The 20,143-nt window shown below is 37.9% G+C and overlaps 3 protein-coding genes across 6 annotated transcripts; 2 read left to right on the top strand and 1 right to left on the bottom strand.

The window, feature by feature from the left end:
- Nucleotides 1-89: 89 nt before the first annotated feature.
- Elp4 (Elongator complex protein 4) lies at nucleotides 90-1,463 on the top strand. Its single transcript, XM_022833941.2, has one exon. The coding sequence runs from the start codon at nucleotides 482-484 to the stop codon at nucleotides 1,430-1,432; it is 951 nt and encodes a 316-aa protein (XP_022689676.1). The 5' UTR covers nucleotides 90-481; the 3' UTR covers nucleotides 1,433-1,463.
- A 1,924-nt stretch (nucleotides 1,464-3,387) lies between these two features.
- Nucleotides 3,388-7,700, top strand: LOC111260862 (uncharacterized). Of its 3 annotated transcripts, none has more exons than XM_022833922.2 (5): nucleotides 3,388-3,602; nucleotides 4,479-4,633; nucleotides 4,995-5,272; nucleotides 5,677-5,740; nucleotides 6,125-7,700. In XM_022833922.2, the coding sequence occupies exons 2-5, from the start codon at nucleotides 4,493-4,495 to the stop codon at nucleotides 6,629-6,631; spliced, it is 990 nt and encodes a 329-aa protein (XP_022689657.1). In that variant the 5' UTR covers nucleotides 3,388-3,602; nucleotides 4,479-4,492; the 3' UTR covers nucleotides 6,632-7,700. The 3 variants fall into 3 exon arrangements, with proteins under 3 accessions (XP_022689657.1, XP_022689665.1, XP_022689651.1); XM_022833930.2 differs by having other exon boundaries at nucleotides 3,586-3,709; nucleotides 5,013-5,272; XM_022833916.2 differs by having other exon boundaries at nucleotides 3,586-3,709.
- Nucleotides 7,670-19,411, bottom strand: LOC111260839 (lipid scramblase CLPTM1L). 2 transcript variants are annotated; one of them, XM_022833886.2, is made up of 13 exons: nucleotides 18,876-19,411; nucleotides 17,859-18,105; nucleotides 15,774-15,883; nucleotides 13,354-13,633; nucleotides 12,851-13,039; nucleotides 11,226-11,357; nucleotides 10,731-10,811; nucleotides 10,212-10,319; nucleotides 9,850-9,999; nucleotides 9,583-9,716; nucleotides 9,189-9,309; nucleotides 8,798-8,928; nucleotides 7,670-8,494 (listed from the first exon to the last, which is right to left on the bottom strand). In XM_022833886.2, exons 2-13 carry the CDS (start codon nucleotides 18,036-18,038, stop codon nucleotides 8,377-8,379), a joined length of 1,734 nt encoding a protein of 577 aa, XP_022689621.1. In that variant the 5' UTR covers nucleotides 18,039-18,105; nucleotides 18,876-19,411; the 3' UTR covers nucleotides 7,670-8,376. The 2 variants fall into 2 exon arrangements, with proteins under 2 accessions (XP_022689621.1, XP_022689629.1); XM_022833894.2 differs by lacking the exon at nucleotides 17,859-18,105 and having other exon boundaries at nucleotides 18,876-19,410.
- Nucleotides 19,412-20,143: the final 732 nt, after the last annotated feature.

Here is a 20,143-nt window from a genome sequence, read left to right as displayed (position 1 = left end):
CTTGAATCCTGTTAAAGTAAACAGTCCAGCCCGCACAACTTATTTCCGGTACGACTGTCTGCTTGTGAGCTCTGGAAATCACATTACCTGCTAGCGCGGCTGATGAATTCAAATCAGACTTCGCGTATGTTCATTTTCTTTGTGTGACAAGTAATCCTTTGTTACCTGTTTCGTGAAATTAACTCAAGATACGTGCGTATACAGGCACCCTTATTTAACCCTATCTGCTTGTTCGAAGGGACTGCCATTAGTCGATGCTGTCGTAACGACATGAGACCTCATTCGTCGCTCAGCTTGAGCATGAATAACAGTGCATAGCCGAGTGGTACCATGTCAAACAAACCGAAAACCGATATGCAATAATAGATTTTACGATTAACAAGTAGAATACGTTGGACCCAATGAAAAAGGCGGCAAAGGCAATCTGGTGCTTATGTGTGCCGTGTGGTGCTGCTTATACGCTGATTGAAACTCAGGAGCTATGAGTTTCCAAAGACGCTCCTTTCCGAATGTCTTGGCTGGAGTTCGACCGGGCACAGTGCCTACAACTTCCACTGGCATTCCTCAACTTGATCCTCTATTAGGAGGCGGTATTCCTTTAGGATCAACTCTACTTCTCGCCGAGGATACTCACAATGTATACGGGCGCCATTTAATGAAAGCTTTTGTAGCTGAAGGCATTGCCCACGGACAGAGAATATTTGTTATTAATGGGGAATCAACCCTGAGGTTTGAAGAGTTACCGCGCAAAGTCGCCTACGAGCGATCCAATGCTAAGCCACAAGGCATTACGGACAAGATGAAGATTGCCTTTCGTTACGAGCGTTTACTTGAAGTCGAAAGCCTTCCAGAAGCTGAGACAAACCATGTATTTGATTATGGCCTACCTATCCGGCCCGAGGAATTAGAGGGAGCCGATGTTCATTCCTGTAACGCGGTCACGAAAACACCAGCAGAAATTTTATGTTTAGTGGCTTCAAACATATCAAAAGGCAAAGTTCTCCGGGTGGCCGTAACCGTTGGGTTGCTCGTAGACCATAAGTTCCTGCGTAGCCTTAGGGTCTTGGCGCGTAATGAGAACGTCGTGTGTTGGGTGTCGGTGCCAGCTTGTCTAGACGACGATTCTTTTCGTCGGCTTTTTGCAATGGCAGACTGCGCTATCTCGCTGGTGGCTTTTTCAAGCGCTGAACGACAAACCAATCCGTTATATAAAAACTATCACGGACTACTTTCCTTAGATAAGTTCGCGGAAATCAATTCAGTAACTAGCCACCGGCCTGAGTCGACAGAGTACATTTTCCACCAGACTGGGCGACGTTTCGCCATTGAACGACTTCATATGCCTCCCGATTTGGGGAGCCCTGGTGGTCCAGCTCCGGCTCTAACGATGAGTTGCCAGACATCTGGTGGCAGCAAAGCACTTGATTTCTAAATAAATAAGAAAAATCATTGTATCTTTTGAATATTATGATTTATTTTTTATTTATTCTAGCAGCTTTCAAGATAGGTATTTTATATTCATAGTTAAATTATTTTAAGTTTTCGATAAATTCTAAGCTGCCGGCTTACCTGGTTATTTATTGCCATTATTTTGCTGCAGGTGTTTAATATATTTCGGAGGTATTAGCAACCTTAATAGAGGAGGCTTGATTTCATCTGTAAAACACAAATTACAGAGAAGTCGAGGAAGTCCTGTCGTTATGTTTAGTCTTTCATGAATCCCTGACATGAACATCTTATGTTCATGTCAGGGATTTTACGAACCTGAAATGCTTTTAAGAAGAAAAACTAGATTTTTCTTCGAATTAATTTGTATACATATCAATAACCATTATTAGTTATTGCATTCTTTGTGTACCTTCATGGCCTTCAGTGGTGCCTCTGGTCTGACAGCCTGAGATTTTAATTGGCGCCTAAGTCTTAAAATTTGTTTAAATTAGGAGGATTAATTTAATAGAGTTACAGAACAAGGTCCCTAACTGCCGAGTGTAATGGTCCGTTTCAAGTCTTTTATCATGCACAAGTTTCTTTTTTTTCGTACAGATACATTGTCAGATGACATGTTTGTGAATTTGTGTTAAAAAGAAAAAATGAATTATTTTGAAATCGAATTTACTAAGCATTTTTGCAACTGGTAATTTTGCTGATTGTGAAGAAATCGTATTAAAAGTGAAAGCTTGCATGTGATTGCAAAAAAAAAAAAGGTAATAAATCGTCTGTACATGCGTACACACAAGGCGTATAACTCATGCACCGAGCCCCTTATACATCTCACTTTCTGCACAAAATGGTGTAAAAAATTAGTTCATTTCATATATAATTATGATATTGGTCTGAACAATGTGGATGCTGTAAAATTTGCGGACTTTAACATGGAATTACAGTCACCCAACCCAGTTTTAAAACGGGCTCAAAGTTAAAAGAGAATTACTAATTATATTTTCGATAAGAACTAAATCCGATGACTAGAAGTCGTTTCAATGATTGGATTTGAGCATGTCCTGTTAAACTGGGTGATTTCGGACCCAAAAGTTTATCTACCAGCCTATCGACTCTTCGAAGTGCAAGTGTTATACCTGTAGAGACATATATTCATTCTTGTGATTGAATCTATGTAAGTGAAGAATGTTATCACTTAGATCTATTGATTCTACTCGAGATTGTTGACAAGAGAGAGTCATTCGTTCGACCCAAATTTTGCTAGATCTCTGGATCTGTCCGTACCACCACAGACGACTACAGTCACTCTTTTTGCTTTTATCAGTTGTGCAATTGATTCATCATTTGATTGGGGTTGTTTAGATATCGCCCCTTGAGTGAATATAAGTGGGCCGCATTGTAGAATCTTTTTACGTTTCTTGTATCAAAATTCTAATAACAATAATTTTTTTTCGCTTCTATTTATATATAAAACTTTTTATTGAACTTATATAATAGAAAGGAGTATATCATATTCCGCATCCATCAATCTTGTATGCATCTCGTTAGTGGTAATTCTTTCCAGATCCTAGTAAATAAATAAAGATAACAAGGCTATGTTAACTCAAAACTAAAATAAGTGGTTGTAATAAATACCTCTGTACGCCAACCAGAGAAACCAAATATACGCCACACGTACAGACGTTATCGAAACAGCTATTTCTACTAGCTAGACTGGTTATGGAATCCCAAAGCAAACCAATTTAAGAAAATTGTCTTTTGTAGCCCTAAAAATAAATACATCATGTTTTGCTAGCAAATAGCAAATTTTACCTCGAACGGAACTGACACATAACCGCCGAGTACGAAAGAGATTCATAGTGGCGAGAGTGAAGCTAGCAGTTGGTATCGCAAACTGGATGGCGCCATCTTGGAAAAGATAACTGATAAAAAAATAGTACCTTGTTAGAACGAGCTGTTTTTCTCAAATTCAAAGACACTATTTAATCCGATAAGCTGACTGTAACATCAAGCAAGTGAAGTTGCAGTTTTGAAGTATTACCGACTATCACTGTTTTGTCGTTGTTGATTGCACAGAACGCTTAGCCCGCGATTGGTTAGCACAACTAATCGATAGTGATCTCTGATGAAAACATTAAAGGCCGCCACCGAAGAGTCAATATGTAAGTCCGCCTTTGTATTCGCTTCAATTTCTAGTTAACAAGTAATAAATAGTAGTTCGCTTCATAGTGTGTCGTTCGTGGGGGTTTAAAAGAAATAACTGCCGTGGGTGAGTCCCCAGACAACTGAAAGTGATACGGTAGTTTGGGATGAAATAGGACGATTTGTACTGAGACGAAACTTAAGAACGTTTTTGTGTCACGTAGTTATCGTTAGCAATAGAAATTTGTGCACATTCGATTTATTTGCCAATACTTAGAGACATTTTTCGGCAGAGTATGTTCCATAAGGCTTAAATCTGGTTTGATACAGTTTCTTGATTGACCTTGATACAAGTATTTTCTAATATTAGTAATTGACTCTTGAAATATTATGTTCAAATTTCACAATTAACAACATTAGTATAAATCATGAGATTTCCTGCATGTAATATGAGGTTCCTTCTAGTGCACTGAGCTGCGTATGTCCAAATTGTCTAAGAGTATAATCGTTATTTTACTTTTTTCACGTACTCGTTTAGTGAAGTTTACAATAGCTGCTTTTTATGAAGGAAAAAAAACCAAAATTAAGCATAAATTAAAGGGGCTCACCTATGAACGACCACCGTTAACGGTGAAATTTATCAAAAAGAGATACTTAGTCATCGTGTTGTCATTGTTCCTTTAAAACAACTACAAAAAGGTAGCCGAGAAGATGAATGATTCGAAACCACTGGCAATGTTTGCTTTAGCATTTTGATAGAAAAAATAAGTTATTTTGTTTTTTTAGACCTATTGAACTAAGATCTGCTTAACTACGCACATTTTTGCGAAAAAATCATATCTTCCACATATTTACATACATTCATGTGTTTGTCAATTTTTCTTTTTGGGCCTCAGTTTAACGGCATCGAATGGCGGACCGGGCAAAGGCTACTCGGGGTAGAAAACGGACCTTCGGGAAAAACCACCCGCCCCCCAGCGCCGCGGATCTGTTTGACTCGCTGATTCAGGGCCAGGACAAGACGGCTAACGAGGAACCCAAAACTAAAAAGGTACGTAATAGAACTTGCAATAATTTTATTATTCAGTAAAAATCAAAATTCGCTAAACTTTACGAAGTTGAGTGTATTCATGCATGTTGGATATGTAGGTAAAATGATTCGCTCTAGTGGTTTTCTGCTGTCAATCATGATGACTGTACACCATTTCATTCTTGTAATCATATGAGTCATATGTATGTACATCCGCTTTGCAAAATGGGAAATTGTATGTGACTTCACTTGCCTTCACCAGCTGCAAGCTTGCAACGACAGAATTTCATAGTGACTGCTCATTATGTTTATTGCTCGGCTAATTTTTCCTTTTGATGCATCGAACAATGCTAATAAGTCAACGTATTCTGTATGGCTGAAGATAAAACGTATTTTGCAGAGTAAGTCCTTGCCAATTAAAGAAAGCGAGCTAGGCGTTTCTTCGGGGCCGAAGGGCGGGGACGTGGACTCAGCTTTGGGGCAGAATCAACAAGAAAATTCCCCTGGCGATGATTCCAACAAAAGCCCTTTTCCAAGATCTGATGATTCGGATGGATCCGAAGACGATGGGCCCTGCGTATTAATGTCGTTCGGAAATACGCTAGACAAGGACAACACAGACAGTCCAGAGCAGAGCCCACGCAAACTTCAACGGGGCAGGTTGGTATTTATGACAAGGATTCGTTTGGAGATGCTTTAGGATAACCATCTTTCATTGATACCAAGAAAAAACTATTATTCTGTCAGACTACGCCCAAATTTTTGCAATGGTGTTGGGCATGTACCGTACTTAATTTTGTGAAGTCTTAGTGCTGTTGCACATAACATTTATAAATAATCACTAGTTATATTTCTAATTTTTTGTCTACTATGGTAACGCAAAAAGGTCAAAGTACATCAAATAAAACTAAACGTTTCAAGTTCAATGACGGTATGCGTGATTAAACTATGAAGAACTTTTTTTGCAATACATATTTTACAACTAAAGATCTGCATAATGTAATCGTTATTTATAATATTGCTGATCGTGTTAAATATTAATACTAAAATATATGTTTCTGTAGGCGGCCCAAAGCGGACTTTCTTATTGAATCTACCGGGCAGGTTCCGGATACACCTAAAAAAGAGGTATATATCTGAAGTGCTTTTACATAGTGTGCAGCTCTCCCTTGATGTATTTCTGACGCAACTTCGTTCAAATATTCCCTTATACTATTTTTTCTTTGTGAGGGCTTCACAAGCCCAGCAATAGTTTCGAACATTAGCCGCCAGTAACAAGTGTTCATATAACTCAAATAGATGACGCTTATACATATCAATGACATGAGTGTGCGCGTGAAATGCAAACATTACAGCCCAAAGACTCTCTTCGAAGACAAGTCCTAATACCATTTGAGCCACGGACATCGTTTAAATGTTGATGATCTAATGTTCCTTTGAGAGTAAGATATGTAAAAAAGAATCGCTTCTTTTTACATCTGCCCTCCATCTATTTGCATCTAATCTCCACAGGGTATCAGCAAGCCTGTAAACCTGCACAGTGAGGAGGATAATGAAAGTGATGCCAAGGAACGGGAAGATGAAAACATTGTCACGAGTAACGTTATTCTGCCTTCCACTGATGGTGTTGAGAACGACGACGCAACTGCAGCCAAGGCTAGCACAAATGCGCGCCGTAACAGTGACGCTGGAGGTGTGGGGTCCCTTGGGGTATCCAAGGATGTCGAAGATTCAATTCGGAAAGAGATAGAGAATATGCTTGCTAACAACCGCTTCCGAGGCGGTGCCCGTCGAGGTGAAGGTGGCGATCGTGACACTGGAGACGTTAACGGCGATATGTCCGTATCCCTTGAGGAAGACGTAATCCTCGTTGAGGCTGGACGAAAAAAGCACTGTCGTTTTTTGATACGTCGACAGGAGGACCAGACCCCACCTTCGTCAAGAAATTATCGGTGTTTCAAGTGCTCATACAATACGACTCGCATGAACAATATGATCCGCCATTATCGGCAATGCTAGCCTGATGACGATGCGTGGCCCGGAAACATATGATGGCTCTTTGGCTCAGTGAAGCTAGAGTGTTATGAATTTTATTTTATCACATGTCACCAAGTGTTTGCATAGAAGAGGCGTCTATTGTGGGACTGGGGACGTGGCGTATCGGGGTAATGTTCTCGTTCAGTAGGTAACCTTCACAAAAGTTTAGGGGTAAAAGTATGCGCGTTGTCCACGACAATCAATATCTATTCCATAAACATTATGTACAGTAATAGTACCATAGTTGTTAAGTTACTTCTTTGGAAGCGAAAAGAAAAACAAGGTAAAATAGGATGACATAATTAGGTAATAATAACATAAGGGTAATGAAAAACAGTGGTAATTTAACATATAATTGGGCCGAACGAACATAGTGACTGAAGTTTTGGAGGTTTCTGTTTTGTATCAGATTTGTTTTTCTTGCTTATAGTGGTACCGCCCGGGATTATACAATTTCTATTATTCTAACAACTGGTAACTTGATCTTGCGTATTGGCTGTCTCTTGATAGAGAACAGTTGCTATTTAATGCATAAATTCTGCTTACTAGTAGAAATAGCTAATGGGGTAAATAATAGATGATTAATGATGTCGCAATTACTTGGATTTACACCACGATTTGTGAAATTGTAAAAAAAATTCATAATCAGTTTCGATTTTAGCTAAGAAAGAAAATATGTAATTCAGTTCTTTTGTATAACAAAGTTTAAACTTGGGCTGGGATTCTATGCCTTCGCCACACCTTCTCTACCTCTATTGTGTAGATCATTGTATATAGCTTCATCGACAAATGTCTCAATCAAATCCTGAAATTCATCCGGCGACATTTAGTTTATTATTGTGCGAATGAGGTAAAAATAGAACCTGTAAAAACGACAGCGGTGCATTCACACAAACAATTCACTAGTGCCACGGAATTTCTTCATGAAAGACAAAGAAAATAACATGAGTCGAATACACAAGTCGTCGTAAGAACTATGTGTGAATAGTCATCAGCGAATCGAATAAAAATCACCAAAAATGATCGTAAAAGAAATTCGTAAGGCGCTTTATTTGTCTGTTCTCATTTCTTCAGTAACCGTTCTTCAATCGTGCCGCTCACAAGTGTCATGACACTTTCAATAAGCCCTCTTTCCGAAACAGATGACCTTATTCTGAGAGTTGGATAAATTTCGTAATTTCTGCAGCACGACATTATCAAAAAATTGCATTTAATGTTTAGCAATGTGCAGCGTATTTTTCTGGTGACAAATATTACCCCATATGACGACAGTTTAGTTCAAACTGGCCAAGCTTTTTTCTCGTTTTGTTGTACTGCGTCGCTTTTTTAATACCTTAATCCTGCACTAATTTTTAACGTCTTTCATGCCTTCTCTCGGTAAGTCGTGAATTAAACCTATTTATCATAAAAGCTTATTCTAGTAAACACAATAAAAAAATGCATGATATCCGTATATTTATATCTATAAACAAGAATGACAGAAACCCCTAAAAAGTGCAGGGGAATAAAATGTGCAGAGAATATACACACGATGCTGTGAAGAAACCACACGAGCAGTACAGAACCATTTAATCATACATGCTTTTGCGGATTTTCTTCTTTGCAATTTTCTTTCAACGAAATATTACATTATTTGTATAGATTCTCAAGGCATTGCCGATGAGTTTATCCAGAGTAACGCACCCTTTGCTCATCTTGTAATAACAATAGTTTCCCTTATCCAGCTATTATCTACTCTTTTTTGATTCTTCTACATTTTTTTTCGGCGAACATTTTGCCGACGTCTCGTCTATAGCGTAGGACATGCCAAATTCATTAACTCGAGTCTTGTCTACTGGGTACAGCCTAAAGGAGAAACAGGATCGGTTCAAGGAACAATTACAAAAATGTTGGTTAACAAAAAGTCACGCTATGTATCGAGTTTTTTTTTGTTTTCACCCATGCTTTTCGTTATTTGTGGTCTAAAGCAAGTTCTATATATTAGATATAAAGTTAAATACTCCCTAATAAAAAAGCCGGCCTGTTTTTCGAGGCGTTATACATTTGTTGCCTTACTAACCGTTTGAATTATGTTCGGATTTGAAAATCTAAACTACTCTATATAAGAGATAATCATTAAATGGACGCTTTTCACCTAACGGGACATACCATCGTTGATAAAGGAATATGAGGAAAACAGCGTCATCACGGAAACAGGCGACGCGATGGGCTGTCGGCATGTGTATAATAAAAGCGAACAGATCGTCGATGAAGGTGTTGAACGCCTTATACATAAATACCTGAAAACACGTGAGCGGAGCTTACGAATAAATTAATTTTACAATAACAACAACTTTCAATTACTAGTTTAAAATCGTCCTAGAGTAAAATATATTAGATCACTCGGGACTCTAGAGGTGTTAGAAGCAACTCGCAGAAAACAGATAAATCATTATTATGTGTTATATTTCATTGTGAGTATCCTCTCTGGCAAGTGGATGTGTCAAGGGATCGAAGAGACGAACTAAGGAACATGTCAGATAAAGTCCGTTTCACTTACCCTCCATGGGAGGTGGGCAACCGATTTGAGTCGGTAGTTGAGAAACAGCTGTGGTAGCATCAACAAAAAGCCAAACGCATAGACGCCATTAGCCAATGATGCTATACTCCATGAATACCAGCTGAAACCCCCATAATAATAGTGGAAGCATCTTTTAGTAAAATAATAGGCAACAAGCATATCTTAGCATCAATAGTAGATATTACAATTAAAAATTACATATTTTGGGCATACCTGCTAAGCTCATGCCTCTTCGCGTTCTTTTTCAACATATTATTAATTTTCTTTATTTGTTTTGAAGGCTTTACTAAAAATTAGGAGCCTAACGGGCTTCTAGCATGGAAAGGTAATGTATAAAAAAATGCAGATCTAAATCGAACGCATTTACACTAACCTCTTATGTGGCTGGTAATACAAGCTGTATATCGCTCCACCGATGGAAAGTGGCAATAATATATACGAAAGAAGCTTCATTCCTTGAGAATCGATTTCATCAGTTTTCTGCTCTGCCTCACTGGAACTACCGAACTGAAACAAACAGATAGAACTAGTAAGCGAGGCTAAATGTTTTTGTTTTTTTTTTCAATTGACTTAAAATCTCTAATCTACCTAAATGGTACAGTGATTAGACAATTGCCTTCATATCATATTGACACCTTACCTTAAAGCCGACTGGCAGAATTTTCTTCCAACAGATCGAAACCTTCATTGCTTTAGCCAATTTCCATAACTCGATAGCAGTCGAAACAAGGTTTGACAGAAGAACCAGCCTCGACGTGTCATTGTCGTACAGATACAGAAGAATGACAATCTATAATGCGGACATAGAAATATGTAGAAAACAGCGCACGATACATTAGCATTTTTGCAGCATAATTTTAGTGTCATTAAAAAACGATTTAGTTCACGTATCAACCGTAGTAAAAGCTTTAGACAAACGACGAAACATTTAACTAACAGTGCCGTGACGTACGCCTGGAAAATCAATAGTGAATCTATTTGTTACACCAGAATATATCATACCTGCGATAGCGCTCGCCATCCGATAGCTCGCACTGAGATGCCCTCAAAGTTATCAATATTTCGCCAAAAAGACACGTCGTTTTTAAATGCCATTACATCAAAGATCATCTAAAATATTTACAAAAGAAACGTGCAAATATTAATAGGTTTTGCTAGGCAGAACGCGGCGTATCGGCTACAAGCTAATTCTGTTGGCACACTATATTCAAATGAAGATCTATTCCTAACATAAACTCCGCACATTACTATTGGAGTTCTCTCTCTCTCTCTCTCTCTCTCTCTCTCTCTCTTTTAAGCATGTTTTTTAAACCATTTACAATACAAACAAAAAATTAAACGTTTACAGAAGGAGAATACGGTTTTTTTGCTTTGTTACCGAATCAAGCAAAGTTGTATTTAGAACCGCATAAGTCTACATCCAGTCGATGGCACAACTGCTCAGTTATAGAACACATCCATAACTGCTCTTAGTTTGCGTTTGAATAGATTTAATAGGAGTATGCTCTACCTCACACTTACGTGTAGTGCGGAGACAAGAACTGTTGTAAGCAGAAGTACTAGGGAGGTGTCAAAGAAGATGGTTTTCACGCCATCCGTATCCTGTAATAGTTGACAAGCACCAATTTTTTTTTAAGTCAGAACCACACAGTCTTTCTACAGTCATTAGTATGTACTATGCGTACAGCAAAATGCTAATGTAAAATTAAAGCTATAATTGAAAAAGCATTATTATATAGTAATCTGTTGTATTCAATACATTAATACAATGCTGTACTTTATAAACATGTTGTATTTCAATATCGATAACGTTAGCCTACCTATAATTACGGTGGATGTCGCATTCTTGCATCAAAGAACATTATAAAGCATTTTTCCTAATGTCTGTCTGCTTCGGTTGTTAAAGCATCATATAAGTAGCAATTATAGGAGCATCCTGAGTCCCCGCAGTCGCTCCCCGCGGCTTCCATTCGCAACAGAATGACCCCAGTTAAGATTCGAAATAGTTCAGCTTACCTGTTCAGAGATACCAAACTGTTCCATGTTGTTGAGTGCCTCTTTAACAACGGAGATGAACTTAAGTTTTCCAACCGTTATCTGATTGAAGGAAACCTTCATTCCAAAAGTCGATGTTGACGGTGTTATATGCTGAAAGTCACAATTACAAGGTAGACAGGACGATTGGATGATTCAATTTGCTTCTTATTCCCTCTTTTAAATCTTTAACTAGGTTGATTCGTGCATCATGTGCTACTCCATGTATGAAGAACGTATTACAGTTGATCGCTGGACTGTGCCAATTGTCATTAGAGCCTACCATGTTTTGCACCGTAGAAAATACCGTTTTATTGCTAAAACCAACAGCAGGGTTTTTAAAAAAGAATCTAGCATCAAACGAAAAAGAAAAATCATTCCTGCCTATTTCGGTAACCGCTTCTATTATATTAATTTGACTATTGGCCAAGACGGGCAACTCTATATTTGAAGGGCTAGTCTCTACAAAAAATCGATTCTTTTGACTAAGCCATTAAATAGCTTTAGTATCTTATGATAAAATCATTTAAAATATTTTTGGAATAAAACAAATTTGCTTGGAGCAATGATTATCAACGTTTGATCCGAAAGAGATTTAAAAGGCATGTGAGAAAACTAATGGCTAAAAACTATATTATCACATTTTTTAAATCTTTTCCAGTAAAGCATTATAAATGAACATGCCCTCATTAACCCTATATATATTAAGTACTAAACTGGGTCCATGTTTTCGATCTCTTCATCCGCCCTCCCATCCCTATGACCTTTCTTTTACATCGATAACTTATATTATTATTTCTATATAGCGATGCTGTTATAGCTAGTTATAGGGAGGTAAGCCTAAATACGTTATGGCGGAACTTTTTGGAAGAGCTACTGGGTGCTCGAAAGGGAAAAAACGGTTCTATGCATATGTTTGATCCAGCAAAGGGTTTTTTGGTAGACATGGAATAGAAGGGGCTAAAATTACAATAGGAACAGGACCATCGTTTGCTGCTAAATATAATAAAACCGACAATGTTTGTGTGACTATATGTGGTGATGGCGCGATTAATCAAGGGCAACTTTATGAATCTTTTAATATGATAAAACAGTAGGATGTATCTGTTAAAAGAAATAAACAATTTGGTACACCTGGCAAACCAGTTATTGGTATGAACTTTGTGGTATATGACGCTATGAGAGAGAAGAGGCGCCTGAGACTATAAGAAAAAAGCTATCCTTTGCTGCTTGAAATAAAAACCTACAGATATAGAAGGCACTTCATATCGGATCCGAGTAGATATCGTTCTAAAGATGCAGTGACTAATTACAAAGAAAATAAAAATCGGATCGAGGAAAGGAAAAGTTATCATCTAAAGTTTAATTTAGTCAATGAGTACAAATTAAATAATATAGAAAGAAAACGAAGGAAGCTGTGGAAGAAACAGTAAAGTTCGCGCAAGAAAGCCCAGAAGTTGAAGCTTCAGAGCCTTGTACAAACATCTATAGTAATATTTAAAACAAAATTTAAGGCACCTAACTCAAATTAAAGTCGATCAATTGACTCGACGAAGTAACAATGTATTTTTATGGATATATTTGAAACCTCATAGATTTTTACTTGCCACGAGATCTCTGTTCATAACAGCGGCCGTGTTGACGTACGCGATCGGTACGTATTTGTTTTGATGGGTCAACTTTAGAAGTGGAATTATTTCAGAAAACAGTGAATTGATCGGCATCGAGTGCGGAGTTGCCATAAGGCATACAGTTAGTGTTGATGGCAGATGCGTATATGGTCGTTCTAACTCCTCCTAAAAGTCACAAAGCAGCGGTTGAAATGTAAGCATAAATTGGTTGTATGATATATATAAGTACATAAAACTTATATTATGGATAAATGGGCGCGTATAACTTGGAAACATATTCCTTCGACTCATTAACTGACATTCGAACGTAATTATCAGAATAAGTCTTACTAATAACAAAAACGTGAGATAATTTCGCTGCTTTATGTAGTAGTTGATCAAAAACACGTTGTCTAAACAACACAAATTTGCAAGGACACCTCTTGCACTATACTTTTCGTGGATAGTGCGTGGATGATAACACTATCCAAGGCGTCTACCTGTGAACCCATTGACGCCTTTCTTCGTTTCCTTACGGCCTTCGACCTTTCTTCATCACTGAGTGGTTCTTTGCCATTTCCTCCAATAAGGGATACAGCTTCAGGCTTTGGCACTGCATACCGTGAGAGTCGAACAGAATGCGCGGTAGCTGTCGATGAAGAGATCAGATCTAGAGGCTCCTTGGCAGCAGCAGAAGGTGTCCGCGAGTCAAGAAATACGTGAAGGTAGAGGCTGCCATTCCGTCTCACCGAAAGCGGTACATCAAAACTCTTTAAAATCCTAGAATACGGAAAACATCTCCAGTAAATCACCTCTTCGCAAGTGCGACCCATCTGAATGCAAAATAGACTCGCGTTCTAATCGATACTATGCGAGATTTTAGAAGATAAAACTTATAAAACTTAGATGTAAAAACGGTTTGTTGGAGACTTAAGAGGCTATAAGATGATTATTAAAAAAAACTTTTCTGTCCGAAGCGTGCTTAACAGCAGTACTCGAAGTAAAACGCAAAATATAGGACTATGGAGGTTATAAACTAACCGTTAAAACGGAAGTTCCATGCATGCAAAAAAAAATTGTTAAATTCTTCAAGTAGGATAGGTTTTACATGTAAACCTAATTTTTGCTCAACTATGGGCCTATTTCATGTCTCTAATATATCTCACTCTATACGATTTAGATTAAACAGTTATCGATAATTGCATTAACTAAAACGTGGATTGCTCTTTATTTCCAGGTTTGGATTGATTTTCGGCGACGTTCCGTGACGTTCGCAGTTAGAGTCGGCCAGGCCGACTTACCGTAGCATTAGTTCCAAAACAGAGCCAAACAGAGTCAAACAGAGTTCACTGTCGGACCAATTGAACGGAAATCACAAGCAATGATACTACTTCGTAAACAAAAAGGCATCGAAAATATGGCTCTGTACGCACTGCTCAGTTCTAATCCCAGTTGTTGCCGTCGAAGTAACGTCTACCAGGTTTATGACACGTGTGTGCTGTTTTCTTTCAATCGTTGAAGCTGCTCTCAAACCCCATCGCGTGAATAGACTTCAGCTATATCCTCGTTTTTTCTCGGGTTTATTAATCGTTTCCAAACTTTTCCTTCCAGTTATCTCTTGAGCTTTGAAAAGATGAGACCACCACTTGAGATTAGGTCTATGGAATATGGTAGCTAGTTAATACAGATAGCGAGTTCTCTTGGAGAAAACTTTAAAGTAGTCACGTGTGAGCCGGAACTTTGTAGCAATGAAGACGGCACAACCTTAGATCTGTAGTTAACATCTATTTCGGCGGATAGCATTACACATTCTTCTAAAAACATCTTGGCAGTACTTCCTAATGACAGTGGAAGTACTGCTAAAATTATAATGTAAAATTCGAAAAGTATACGGTGAAAAGAAAGTGTTTGGTACAGTTCATACTTTTTCGCTTTCAAATTTTTTCGCGAATAACTCGTGTGAAACGTCTAACTCTTCTACGAACCGCTTGATGATTATTCGATTATCCTATGGCTTACGCTGCTTTGCTTTTTCTGTCCATTTTCGACGTAGCGGGTAGCTCAGGACAAGAGTTCTTTTCAAAATCCTCTTTCCGTCACGAAACCACTTATGCATTCAGTATTGATTCGTACGTATACATCAGCTCCAGTGACTACGGCAGTATCAGCCGCTCCTTACTCGCTGTTGGGCCAGTACTAGATCTGGAATTTCTCGCGCTTAACCTATTACAATTTTCGTACGGTACGGGCGAACAGACGAAGCAATGAAAGCGGAGTCGTTTTCATATAATGTTTTTCTATTTATCGAAATCTAACTGAAGAATGGTACGAACTTATACTCTATACAATGTTGGTTTCTTGGATTATTACGTCACTTCTCCTTCATTCACCCTTATTACCACGCTACAGTAAGCCTTTGCTAATAACTTCGTTGATTTCCCCTTCTGTATTACCCCCCCCCCCGCTCCCTCACGTGCTATATAGAAATTATTATAGATTTAGCGTGGAAATTTAACATGCAGCACTAGCTTAGTAGCGAGCACTGCCACAATCACGGTATTCCTACTTATGCCCATAGCCTCATCTTTATAAGCCTTTTACGGCATTGATACCATGTGTCAGCGCTAAACTCAAATTTTAATACACAACATGATACACGCGTTGATATTTTCGTTCCTCAAACAACGCATTCCGGCCGAAAGTCAACGTGGTTGTACACGGCCTTTCGCCGACAAAATGCGGACGACTCATCGATACTTTTTTGACCCACCTATGCATGTATATTAGACTAACAGTACAGCTTGGAACCAACACATTTTTCGCAATTTTAGATAACTAAAAAGTGTCCCGTGGTAATGCTTTTACGAAAAAGTTAATATTTAAAATAGGTTTTTTTCGCATATCCTTTAAATATGCTTACAAATCTGAAGTAGTCTGCGTAACGTCAAAATCGGCCTCATTCAAGATTATTTGGTGCTTTCCAATTTTAATGCGTGATGCCGTCTCTTCAGTGGTGACAACCATTACTAACTGAAAAAAAAAAACAAAATCGACCTTTAGGTTAACGGTCTTAGTGAAACTTGCTTTTCTTGCGTAAATCAGACGCCAAAATCTATTATGTAGTCTTCGTATCCAGCGATACAGTCTATATTTTAGATGTATGGCAGAGAAATACATCTAAAAAGAATTATGACTTCATAGTTGAAAATGACAATTTCTATACATTTATGGTAAATCTTTAAAGATCTCTTCAAAAAATAATATCATATTCGATGTTCACTTTATGTATTACCGGTGGCAAAAAATTATAAAGGATGACGTATATTATATATAATCTAAGACTGAAGATATTACTTAAAAAGGCATGCTAATTTAAAAAATGGCATCTCGGATTTAAAAAACCTATTTACTTTAATGTTTCGAATTCATCTGTGACTGCCTTGAGCCACCTTTGAATAAGGACACCTAACATATAAGCCTACACCTCATAAGGTCTCCATCACAGAAGAAACAATATCGTAAACTGTATCGCTATTTTTTAACTTCCGCAAACGCGAGAAATAAAGTAGATGCCAGAAAAGCTATTCTTCTTCCACATAATGTACCCTTATCTGTGGCTCGAGGTAAAATAGTGTAATCGGCACGAAACAGTGACGATACAACTGAAGAGCAAAGACATAAATGATATTTAGTATGGGCAAGCGGAAAATTAAAGAGGAAAATCAATAAGCAGAAACTGCTAATAATCTCCCAGAAGCCTAATATATCATGTGATACATGAGATCAATGTACTCTAATTCTCTAAACAAAATCATACCTAGATCTTGCACATAATTCACCTTACAGGCCTTCATCGTTAACTAGGTGGGCTACTTCCCATATGGCCCATACAGTGGACAACTTGCAGTTTTGCGTGATAAAAACGTTTGTAGTGCTAAAAAAACTGTAATCATAAGGCAGGTCATCAGACTCTTAGGTAAGCCGTCCAGCTTCCTGTACTACAAAGATTCACCATTGCTAGTATTTTTAAAGTAATTATTTTATTTTGAACACTATTGCTTTGCCTTAGATTTTGGATTTGCGCAGAAACTCTTATTGCGTTATCGGCCGTGTTTAAAACGACTATATAAGCCTTTAGTGAAATATATTCGATAATAACAAAGTAGTGATCCGTTGTGTATATTTTCGTTTAAATGAACTCAGTGTTACACAATTCCTTAGGTTATAGCTGAGCAAATTCAAGGCGTTATCAGAAAATCAGTCCTAGTGTCAGATCAACGCTCCCACGCGATGTGAACAGACACATACGTATGGAGTACAAGTTAAATGAATAACAAAACTTCATAAATAGCAGTCCATCATTACAAACAATAACTCATTCTTATACACGTACTTGAAATATTCTCCTCAAAAATAATCTCTACTTATTGTACTAATCCTGGGAACTATTATTACTAGTGCTTATTTACATTACAAGAACTGTTTGAAACGTACCCGAGCTGATTTGGTCTGTTTCGATACTAACGGTGCTAATTACTTTTGCTGAATGTATACATAGGTATATATATGTTGATATAGAATTTGTTAACGTTCCGGTATACAACTAACATCCTAAATAGGAACGCAGCAGCAAAAATAGGAACGAAAGCTTGCATTCGCGTAGCACTATTACCAATTTTGTCTGCACTCTAATGATTATTTGTGCAATTTGCTTCACGCATAATTATTTAGTAATTAATGATAAAATCATCCATCGTATATTTTCTGATATTGATTATACTACACCCTTACACTACGTGCAGAGCCCAATCCATTCCCATAGGTAAACAAATTAAGCTCACATTTATGAACCTGGTAATTTCAAATTATTAAATACAGTTTTAGATAATTTAATCAAATTAGGCATAAAATATTTGTGGGGTTCACTGAACAATTATAAGATTTGCCGAACATTTTGCGATAAGTTCGTCAGATCATAACGGATTGCACCTGATCACTACCGTACCTGATGTTTTAGATCTCCTTTATTTCGCCAGGCGGGCTGCAGACAGGTTTTCGAATCAACATCAGTACATTCAGCAGGGTTATAAATTTTGTACATTGTGTACATTGAACTACCGATGTAGCCGAGGAATATAATGGCTACAACGCCTCCGAGTGACAGACTTCCAGGTAGAAGACCCATTGCAACGAAGTAATTGTTCGTCGTTGTTCGTCAATCGGTGGACTTAGACGAAGCTTGAAGATCAGACCTATCGAACAGAGCCTGCTCATTAGCACTGAATACCCAGCAATCGTATTCTGATTAGATTGAAGTTTCTGATTGACATGTCGTACTATATGAAAACCAGTCTGATAATGTCATCTCTAGTTTGTTTTGGCTTGCATTTTACTGTATAGTAATGCAGCAGTGCCCAAGTCTTTCAAGATTTTCTGACGAAAAAGGTAGCGAATGACGGAACTTATTCGTACACTCGATGGTAAAACAGTAGTTTCAGATGAATATTTACTATTTAGTTTTATCTCATTAAGGTGTCTAGTGGCGGAAATAGTATCCGAGGTGAAAATCGAGTTAAATATATCTTCAAATCTTGTATTACAATTCTACTGATGGATAAAAGACAAAATGATAATCTGCCTGCAAAAAAATGTGGAGCGAAGGAATAAGAATCAAGAATAATTGTCATGGTTCTAGTTTTGCCCTAAAAAGATCTCATTATTTTCAATATAGTGATTTTAAAATGTAATGTTCTGTAGAATTTAAAATCTAAGATTCGAGTTCTGAGAAGAAAAGGCAGAAACTGTTAGTTGCGAAGCAAATTAGAACCAGAGTAAACAGGGTTTTAAAACAACGTATCAACCTGTCGATTGCTTCCACTTTACGATGCTGTCACTCAAAATTTATCCCTTACGAACTATCGCTAACTTAGATAAATAGTTATATTATGAATTAATCATTCATGTATCAACCGAGGTTGTTTCAATATATGGGTATTATGATTCAATCTGGAAATTAACTTACTCCTTAGCAAAAGCTGCAGTAGGCTTTCGATCACACTGTGAAGCTTGCATACAATTTGAACACACGCTTAAATACATCGAGTCTATTAGCGGCTGAGATCTTCGTGTAGCGAACGACGAATCTTGTTACTCTTTTGTAAATACCGATTGAACCGAAGCTATGGACAGAAGCGGTCATCTGAATTGGATACACTTGTCCATACGCCCGCTGAAGTGAATCCCTTTCTATTGTGCTATTTCTACAAATTATCCAACGTGTTGTGGTCGCATTACTACCTGCTGATCGTTGGTACCATCTAAAACCGGTAGTTTCCCTTCGCAGGATAAATAAGTTATCCTCACAATTTTTCCTGTTCCCAAATTTATTGTTTCAGAATTTACATTCCCTGGTGGTACCCAAGTATTCTGTTGACAAGTTTCTAAGTTACACAAGTTTATGGAGTGTCGCAATTTAGATTTTGCGAGCAAACTTTAGTCCAGACAAAGGAGTTCGTTGGCGAGAACTGTTTGTTGGGCCCCGTCGTCTGACGTGTCGCTGGCTTTCAATGAGACACTCCTCTCATTTAGCGGCTCTCCCAAAAACAAACCCTTTGGATACCCTCTCCAACCAGCACAATCCCCTTTCTCAACCGCGCACCTAGACCCTGAAGAAATAGCACAGCGGATACTATCGAGCTGCGCGGAGTTCACCGCTGAAATAAATATAGTTCTTATGCGTACTCAAGGGATTTCGTATGAAGCAACTAGGAACTACTTAGTACGATAAATGTGCGCCGTGCAACGGTTGATCCAAATGAATAAATTAGAACGTCTAATTGTTGTAATCTTAGAGCGCAAATGGAATGAATACGAATTAAAACGAAGCCGTGTTATTGATAAAAAGCAATCTACCGATTGCACACGAGCAGAGGTAAAGACAACTAGTGTCGCCCTATTGGAAGACACCTATATCGTTGTATTTTTATAATTATAAAGGAATATTTCGAGACTAATGCATGCCATATGAAAAATTCTAACGTGCAGCTTCAAGAATAGAAGAGAAAACCCTTCTTATTGGAAGAGTAGAATGTGAGGCTCAGACAGACTGATACAGTACAATGCCATTTAATATTAAATGCTCTTGAAAAAATTGTCTTCAAGGATTGGTGCTGCTTGGTACAGAGTTACCATAGAACATATGCTGGTTTGACTTAAAGAACCTTTTGCATTCGATAAGTTGCATAGATCGTATTGTAGAAACCAAAAACGCGGACTGTGTGATCATACCGT

Source organism: Varroa jacobsoni, unplaced genomic scaffold, assembly GCF_002532875.2.
Source record: "Varroa jacobsoni isolate VJ856 unplaced genomic scaffold, vjacob_1.0 scaffold_53, whole genome shotgun sequence".
NCBI lineage: Eukaryota > Metazoa > Arthropoda > Arachnida > Mesostigmata > Varroidae > Varroa > Varroa jacobsoni.
Note: the sequence above shows the minus strand (reverse complement) of the source record. Positions and strands in the feature narration are given on the sequence as shown.